Consider the following 9,272-nt stretch of genomic DNA (forward strand, 5'->3'; position numbering starts at 1 on the left):
AGATTGGTAGAAGGGTACCGAGTCGATTTGGATTTCAAATCTTAGATCTCATATGCCTATTTGTGAACGGGAAAAATTAATTCGTTTGGATTGATTTATATTAAATTTATTAAATTTGTATTCCAAACTATAAAATACGATCAAATATGAGATTGATTCAAACTAATTTTTTATATATATATTTGTAAATGTAACTTGAAATTATTAAATAATTTTAAATTAATTGAATTATTCAAATTTAATTCTAATTAAACTCAAGCCCAATTTAATTCAAACCAAAATAGTTAATCCAATTTCGTAATTCAAATATTGACAAATAGAGTTAAAGAAGTTATCCGATTAGTCCATTAAATGTTCACTCTTGAATTAAGAAAATTTTAATTACTTAATTTATTTTATTATTTAATGTTTAATATGTTTAATTATGAAAAAAATAAAATTAATTTGTTATTATTATAATTAATTTTGTTTTTTTATAATTTAAATTTGAATTTGAAAAAAAAATCTTGTTGACTATCCAATCCGAATTTAATTCGATCCGGATTGAAATCCGATCTAATCTCAATCTAATCCCAAATATCCAACCCGGATTAGTATTCCAAATTCGAATTGAATTGAATTTCAGATTAATCCAATCCATGCTCACCCATATTAATTGTTATCCCGGTCCGCAAATCCGGTTCACCTAGCCAGCCAAAACCATTTATGTATGTTCGAGTTAAGGGTGTCATTATCGTTCCCTGTGTAGCGGTTCGATATCTTATCCTCACTGAAATCCTGAATTTGAACATATTATGAGACTCATTTAATTCGTGTTAAATTGGTTAAGTGTATTTACGAAAAATATGTTTAATCGATGTAAAGAATTGATAGATAGAAATGGGAAAGAAGTGTTAATAGAAGAAGAAAAAGGATGTCATTGTAGAGGTCCCTAGTATATAGGTGGCCATTGATATAATAAACAGTTAGATGGCATGATCAACTAAAGCTGCCTGCTTGCTTTCCAACTGTTTTTATTATCTTTCTCTCTCTGACAGCACATCACACAGCTTAACTTTGGTTTCATCGATCCTAAGAGACTCGATACGCCCAGACCTGGCCCATCTCTTCTCTCTCTCTCTCTTTCCTTCCTTCTTTCTTCTTTGGCGGATTTATCAAAGCCCTCACTCTCTCTCTAGTCGCGCTTCTTCAAAATCTACATCCTCCATCTCTCAAATCTGAGAATCAAACAACTGCATTGTCGATTTATCTCTCTAATCTCCTATCAATGGCTTCCTCTCTTCCTTCTACTGCTTCAGCTACCTTAGCAAAGACCAATTCTTCCGCCTTAACTGCTGCATCCCACGCCCATCATCATTCTCCTTCCAAAGTCTCTTTTCGCCTCTCTCCCAAGCCCAAGCTTCGCTTCTCGCTCAAGGTACGTCCAATTTCTTCTATTCTTCAGATCGGTAACTCTTTAGGGATCATCATTTCTGAAGTTAATCGCTTTTCTTTACTCTGTTTCATATATCACAAGATCGACAGACCGTAGTTGCAATTTTGTTTCATTTCTTCACTCCTATTCCTGGTTTCTGATACTTTGACTGTAATTTCTCTAAATAATGATAAGTTGTAGAGATTAACATCATGCATTCTCTTTAACATTATTACTTAATGATTAGTTACTTGTGTTTGTAGTTCACTTCAATAGTTGAGCTATACTAACAAAAATTCTTCAAATCAAAGTTTAAATCTCATGCTTTTCCACAAAAGAAGTTTCATTCTTCCACCCCAAACGCCCATCCTCTCAAAATTGAATTGTTTGAAAAAAAATCATATCTTGGATTTAACATTTTGTTGCTTAATCACAAATCATCATTTGCCAATTGTTTGAATTTTGTTATTTCATCTAGAACTAGGTTGTTTGGTATAGAAGATTGTCTTGCTAATGGTGGGGCCTTCAACAAAGAAATTTTCAAAGGGGGTTTGATGCATCATATTTGTAGATCTTAAAAACTAGTCCTTGTTGTTTCACTTGCTTGAAACTTCTGCAGGATGAGGTGTAATATTTTGCAATATGAACAGCTATGGGGAATTCCTTATATACTGATGCTGTTTTAATTGTCATTATAATACTAATAACTCATGTTTTGTTAACATTGTTTCATTAGCATATCTCTGGAAATGTTGTACTCATTTATTTCATATGAAATCTGTGTAATAGGGATTGAAGCCCGGATGGAATCGGCCTTGTATTGTGAGAGCACAACTTACCGAGGTAAGCTTCTCTATGTTGTTTCCAATAGAAAATCTTTTTATTTTGTACCTTTATTAACAAGTTTGTGGAGCTATCTGTTGCAATAAAGGTTGTGGTTGATGAAAAATTGGCTACATCAACAAAGGATGTAAAACCATCTGAGGATCCATCTTCTCCAGTCTTGGCTTCTGAGGAGTCAATTTCTGAATTCATTACTCAAGTTTCTAATCTAGTCAAGTATGTCTGTCTATCTTTGATTGCACTAGTCCATATTTTTACTCAATTAAAAGAGATATTAATTTATCCATTTTCTGTAGGCTAGTTGACTCCAAGGATATTGTGGAGTTACAGTTAAAACAGCTGGATTTTGAACTCTTAATCCGTAAAAAAGAAGCCATACCTGTACCAGCATCTTCTGCTCCTGTTATGATGCATGCATCTCCACAAGCACCACCTGCTTACCAAATGCCTGCGGTTCCAGCAACTCCAGCAGCACCAGTACCTAGACCTGCAACTCTTGCTTTGCCACCTGCTCCTGAACCTTCTAAATCATCCCATCCACCTCTCAAATCTCCCATGGCTGGGACATTCTATAGAAGTCCAGCACCTGGTGAACCACCCTTTGTGAAGGTGATTCTTGGTGTAAAAGTTTTTAATAAGAATTTGAAAATAAGTAGATGATAAGCTGACGTGAGAGCTTTTATTTGTGGAAATAACCTCAGGTTGGAGACAAAGTTCAGAAGGGACAGGTTCTCTGTATCATTGAAGCCATGAAGTTGATGAATGAAATAGAGGTTAGTATCATTGAGCTTTTACTTGACATGTTAGGTTTTAGGGAACTGTTGAAGGAATACAAAGAGAAACTAAAGATTCTTTGTTGTTATTGATTGCTTAGAAAGTGATAAAAAAAAAAACTAGGTTCCTTCCTTTTTCTTTTGTCACTTATTGGCAAACAAAACTATTTTTTTGTGGGTTAAAGCTGTCCTTTTCTCATCTGATATAATTGCTAAATTGTTACTTTTAAACATGGCTGAATCTGAAGTCTGAAATATTTATCTGGCCTTCATATTAGGAAGGAAGATACAGATTGCAACCAACAGAAGTTTCCTTCGCAATGAAATAAAACTAACAGTACAAAAGATTATTTTAAATAAACCTACATCATTCTTGGAATAATTAATTAAACTAGCACAATGGGAGGTCAAGTTATAGGCAACAAAGAAAGAAACTAAATTAATAATAATAAAAAAAATTCCAATATAGGCACTTGGAAAATGCAAACAAATAATAAGCCTAGTTTGATAATTCCACATATACCAAATGGTGTTGTATCTGTTTCTTAACCTTAGAGATTGTGATATCAACCAACAACAGTTTTATATCAAATGGTCTTTCTTGTATCTCTTTCAAATTAATTGGCGGTTTTGTCCACGAGACCCAACCACACATACAAATTTACTAATACATATGTAGTTTTGAGTGGATGCTTTTAGACCCGATTAAGAAACTTTCTGGGTTTTGTTTTGTTTTGTTTTGTTTTGTTGATGATAAAGGCTGATCAATCCGGAACCATAGTTGAAGTTATTGCAGAAGATGGCAAACCTGTCAGTTTTGAGACAGTGAGTAAACACTAACATGTTTTGATGTCTTGATTATCTATCTACTTTATTATTCTAATTGACTGCATTCTAATAATAAAATGTTAATAATTATGCAGCCTCTTTATGTGATTGCACCCTAGAGAAGGAGAAAGAACAACTGTTACACCTGTATAAGCTGCTGCTGCTGCTGCTGATATTAGGAAAGGTTGGTACTTGTTGGGTTTTGCTGTTTTTATGGTTTTTGTTTCTTTTTACTGAAATTAGAATCTGTGATGGTTATGGATAGAGAAAGCAAACTAGAAAGAAATTAGATCTTGATTTGGCACTTTCTTCTACCTTGTTATTTGAATTAGAAAGTTTATTAAGCTGGAGCTGAGTTTTAAATTTTAAAAAAATAAAAGAGTACTATGCATCTGCATATTAATCATGTATTTTGCAGACTTTTAAGGTAATTTTTCATGTGAATTATTTATATTAGAGTAAAAGCATGTCAAGTAATTCTTTTTTCTTTACATAATCTTCTTCATTCTGTCTTAGTGAATTTTCTTATATGAATTATTAAAGCTTCAATTTCAATTAGAGTTGAAACAAAAGCTTTCATCCATTATAATTTCCTCTGCTCAAACATGTTCTTCTCCAACCAAACCAGACCGACCATTTAAAGGCTCTTTCTTCTTCATGGGCCGATCCTCTAATGAACTCCGCTGCTTTACTCATCATAATAACAAAATCATGAACGGAGGAAAGAACAAGCGCCCGTTTCTCTCCATCTCATCAAGCCTCTTCACCACCCTTTTGTTTGTCGTCCTCTTCACCGTCGCCGCCCTTCTTCTCCTTCACAGTACCCCAACCGTCACCGCCTCCCTTCCACATAAACCCTGGACCGGAGACCTCCGCACCGCTGAATTCGCATGGAACCGTCTCTCCTTAGACGAGGACTTCAATCTTCCCCCGCAGGACATGCTAAAGATCGCAGTTTTCTCAAGGAAATGGCCTTCAGGATCCACCCCCGGCGGAATGGAACGTCACGCCCGCACCCTCCATTCCGCCCTCGCCAGCCGTGGCCATGAAGTTCACGTCTTCACCTCTTCCACGTCTAAACCGGTCACCATATCGCCTGTTCCTAATTCCCCAATCGTCCATTCCCACGTAGACGAATCCGAGCCGGGAAAGTGGCAGTACAAGAAGGCGTGGGAGCAGTACAAACTCGAGAACGGAAACGGACGCCCGTTCGACGTTGTCCATTCTGAGAGCGTTGCGCTCCCGTACTTCATGGCTCGACTTCTCCCCAATCTTGCTGTATCATGGCACGGGATAGCCCTGGAAAGCCTGTCGTCGGCGATCTATCAGGACTTAGTCCGACCGGTTGACCAACCGATGTCGGCGGCGTTCAACGCCAGCTTACAAACGTTGATCCCGAAAGTTCTCAATGAAATCAGATTCTTCAAGAACTACCAACACCATGTTGCTACCAGCGACAGCTCGGGCGAGATGCTGAGAGACGTTTACCAAATCCCTTCCAAGAGAGTCCACGTGATCATTAACGGGGTCGATAACAACGAATTCAATTATGATAAAAAACAAGGTCAAAACTTTAGAACAGAAATCGGCATCCCGAATAATAACGTTACCTTGGTTTTTGGTGTAGCGGGGAGGCTAGTGAAAGACAAAGGCCACCCTTTACTATTCGAAGCCTTTTCGAATCTTCGAACCAAACACCCGAACATTTACTTAATCGTGGCAGGGTCGGGTCCGTGGGAGGAAAGGTATAAGGAATTGGGTGATCAAGTGATCATATTGGGATCATTGAAACCATCTGAGTTAAGGGTGTTCTACAATGCTATCGACATCTTCGTCAACCCAACTCTTAGGCCTCAAGGGCTTGACTTAACCTTAATGGAAGCCATGATGAGTGGGAAGCCGGTGATGGCATCGCGATTTCCAAGCATAAAGGGAACTATCGTAGTGAATGAGGAATTCGGGTTTATGTTTGCTCCGAATGCCGAGGAGCTGGAAGCGACAATGGAGGTGGTGGTGGCGGAGGGGCCGGAGAGGATGGCGAGGAGGGGGAAGGCCTGTAGGGAGTACGCGGCTTCGATGTTTACGGCTAGTAAGATGGCTTTGGCTTATGAGAGGTTGTTTTTGTGCATTAAGAATGACACATTTTGTGTCCACCATCCACATTCCATTTAATTAATTAACTAATTAAATCACTCTTTACAATTGATCAAAATTTATGTTTTTAAGACCATAAGAATTATGTCAATTTCTTAACCTGAACTTTTGGGCTAATCCATAAACTATACTATATGCATGCACTTGTTAAAAGTATATTCATAAACATATTCAATGCATTTTTCTATATATATTTCACAAATTAATTTGATCACAATTAAATAATATAATATTAATATATTTATTTTATTTTAATTTAAATGGTGATATTTATCCTCTTAAAACACTTATTCATTTTAACTATCCTAATGAGTTAAACAATAATAATAATAATTTATACAATAATTTCATTAATTAATATATTTAAGACAAAAACTAATTAAGGAAACCTACCAATTTAAACAAAAACTAACACGCTATTGCATGTTCAACATGTATGCATGCAAAAACAAATTGTGTCCATTGTTTTTGGAATAAAGAGACATTTATATATTAAAAAAAAGGTCTTAATAAGTTGTTCAATGCCATAAAAAATTCTCTTAATATATATATAACAATTATTGTAATGGTTGAGTTTAAAATAAAGATAATTTTAATTAATATTATTTAACTAAATTGAATTTCATTAATTAGTAAAAGCATGCAAAGTGAGGCTCTAATGATGTTGTAGCCTCGTTCGGCCTTTTCATCATCATGTCCTGTTTTTCTTCTTTTTTAAATTATCCTCTTTAGTGAATTTTTTTACGTGATTTTTTTTTTTATCCAGTCATAAATATTAATTGGTAATTTCAGCCCCAACTAAAAGCTTGTATCCTACATATTATTCGATTCTTTCAATTTATTCTATAAGCCAAAAAAAATAATTTATTTTATTAAATTGATACTCATAATAAACTCATATTCCATTGAATCTGATAATTAACCATTTAAACATTCTATTTACGAAATCGATAATATATGTTTGATTTTTTTTTATCAAACCAAATATTTTTTAATAAAAAAACTCAAATAAACAGATCATCAAACAAGCTATAATAATTAATTTGTGAGTGGTAGTAGTGCTTTGACACCAAGCTAAGAGAAAGTCAAAAGAGGAAGCATGAGATTTAATTCAATTCAAATACTTGCATCACAAAACACTTGAAATCAGCCTAACCCCTTTTTTCATTTTTCTTTTTTATTAATACTTTTAAATATTATATATAATATAATAATTTTCCACTTTCATTTAATTTAATTTAATTAATATATCGATCAGTCAACTTTCTTGTTATAAATGATAATGCCTTCAGTCTCCACACTGCCGGCTTACTTTGTGGAAACTCGATCCTCCTTTACATGCACTCTAAGCAACTTCACGAGTCAACTCACTGAGCCATAATGATTTTGACTATTATAAAGTTCAAAAATCAACATTTTTTTTATTTAATATTAAATTTGAATCCTTTAAAAAAATAATATCTAATTACTTAAAGTTTTGTTTTAGAAATCATTTCAGTTTTTACATATATTTCATCATAAAAAAGTAAGTGATCGATGTCAATATTAAATGGAAGAGTTGAATATATATTTAGTTAAATGATGTTGATATACACTTCCAAATAAATAAATTGGACTCATCTAATCATTGTTAGTTAATTCTTAATAAGAAAATGAACACTTTTAAAATGATGTAGCTTCTAGAAAAAAATAAAAATAAAAAATAATAATATTATTAAAGCTTCAATTTCAATTCGACTTAAAAGAAAAGTTTCATCCATTATAATTGAGCTAACATGTTATTATTCTACATAAGTATTAATCTGGTCACTGTGCGTTCTTAATAATGCCAAACTGACCTTCACATCGATCTATTAATAATAATATATATTTTATACTTATTTGAGACCACTAAGAAATAAAAATTACACGAATATATATTTTATACATAATTTGAATCATAAGCTAGACAAAAAAAATGACATGTAAATAATTTATTTTCTCCTAAATCACGTTTAATTATACTACTAAATACTAATTACTGCTAGCTGGTGGATGCTATATTTATATCACTAAAATGTTTAAAAAATAAAATTGATCATATGCATAATAGAACAAAAATATATATATATAATTTATATTAGGATACAAAGGAAGCCAGACAATATATAATTAATATTAACTTTAATTTTGAATATAATTAATCAATTTCTCATATATAATAAGAAATATTATGCATGGCTATTTTTGGACTCGTTTCCGTTATTATTTGTTTTTTAGTTGTAAAGGATTGATTTGAATTTTAAGATTTGCTTACATGTAAATTTTTTTTGACAACCAATAATTTAGTTTTTCTAAGTTTTTTATTTTTTAAGACTATTTCTCATTAATTTAATTACTTATTATTGTGAAGATGGCCGAAGAGTAATTTCTATTCCATAAAATTGGACTTGTGAATTTAATTAACAAAAACATTTTTATTTGACATTGTTGACATATAGTATAGGCGACTCAACTAATATATAATTTATAAATTCAATTGTAAATTAATTATTCCTTTCTTGAATATAATAGGTTCAAATTAAATTTGAGAATAGTTTTTTGGGGTGTTCTAGGCGGAAAAAAAATGATTTTGTTTTTATTTGAAAGCATATAATGTTAGAATTATCCTAATTAGATCCTAATTTAATGTGTGAGAAATTAAAATTTGAATGTGGCGGAAACGTACTTTAATTAATCACATGAATCTTCTCTTTCCTTGTAATAGAAAAAGTCTTAAATCTTATATTTCTTTAGACTTTCTTTATGTGGAATGGATCTTTCAATTGATGAGTAAGTCAATAGGTTTCTCTCTCTGTTGATGGGGACGCAAAGGATAATTGACGTTACATCAAATGAGGACCATTACCGTTACATATAACCAACAATAAATTAGTTATTATGGTTTGACAATTTCTAATTTAGCCCCTTCATAAAATTAGAAATATCACTTAGGTATCCTCACTTTATATTCATGACAAATACACCCATAAACCATAAACTTAATTTCACATTAGATCACATTATTTTGGCTTATATTAAATATGATACATGCACAATTATTTATTATACAAGTGACCCTAAAAATTCCAACATATAATAGTTATATATATTAAATTTTATAAATCATGGCATGAAAAAATAAAAATACAAACCCAACATAGTTCGTAGATATCTCTGTCCTATTTTACCGACTTTTCAGTATGAACGTTAAAATAATAGTAATATGTATAATGATATAT

The 9,272-nt window shown here is 32.6% G+C and overlaps 2 protein-coding genes across 2 annotated transcripts; both read left to right on the forward strand.

Moving 5' to 3' along the window:
* The first annotated feature begins 1,065 nt into the window (after positions 1–1,065).
* LOC124945325 (biotin carboxyl carrier protein of acetyl-CoA carboxylase 1, chloroplastic-like) lies at positions 1,066–4,335 on the forward strand. The gene is made up of 7 exons (XM_047485734.1): positions 1,066–1,417; positions 2,204–2,257; positions 2,346–2,473; positions 2,554–2,866; positions 2,959–3,030; positions 3,790–3,855; positions 3,954–4,335. Exons 1-7 carry the CDS (start codon positions 1,268–1,270, stop codon positions 3,975–3,977), a joined length of 807 nt encoding a protein of 268 aa, XP_047341690.1. The 5' UTR covers positions 1,066–1,267; the 3' UTR covers positions 3,978–4,335.
* Positions 4,336–4,462: 127 nt separating this feature from the next.
* Positions 4,463–6,088, forward strand: LOC124945324. Its single transcript, XM_047485733.1, has one exon. It carries the CDS (start codon positions 4,516–4,518, stop codon positions 6,028–6,030), a length of 1,515 nt encoding a protein of 504 aa, XP_047341689.1. The 5' UTR covers positions 4,463–4,515; the 3' UTR covers positions 6,031–6,088.
* Positions 6,089–9,272: the final 3,184 nt, after the last annotated feature.

The sequence above is a fragment of the Impatiens glandulifera genome, chromosome 7, assembly GCF_907164915.1.
Source record: "Impatiens glandulifera chromosome 7, dImpGla2.1, whole genome shotgun sequence".
In the NCBI taxonomy this organism is placed as follows: domain Eukaryota; kingdom Viridiplantae; phylum Streptophyta; class Magnoliopsida; order Ericales; family Balsaminaceae; genus Impatiens; species Impatiens glandulifera.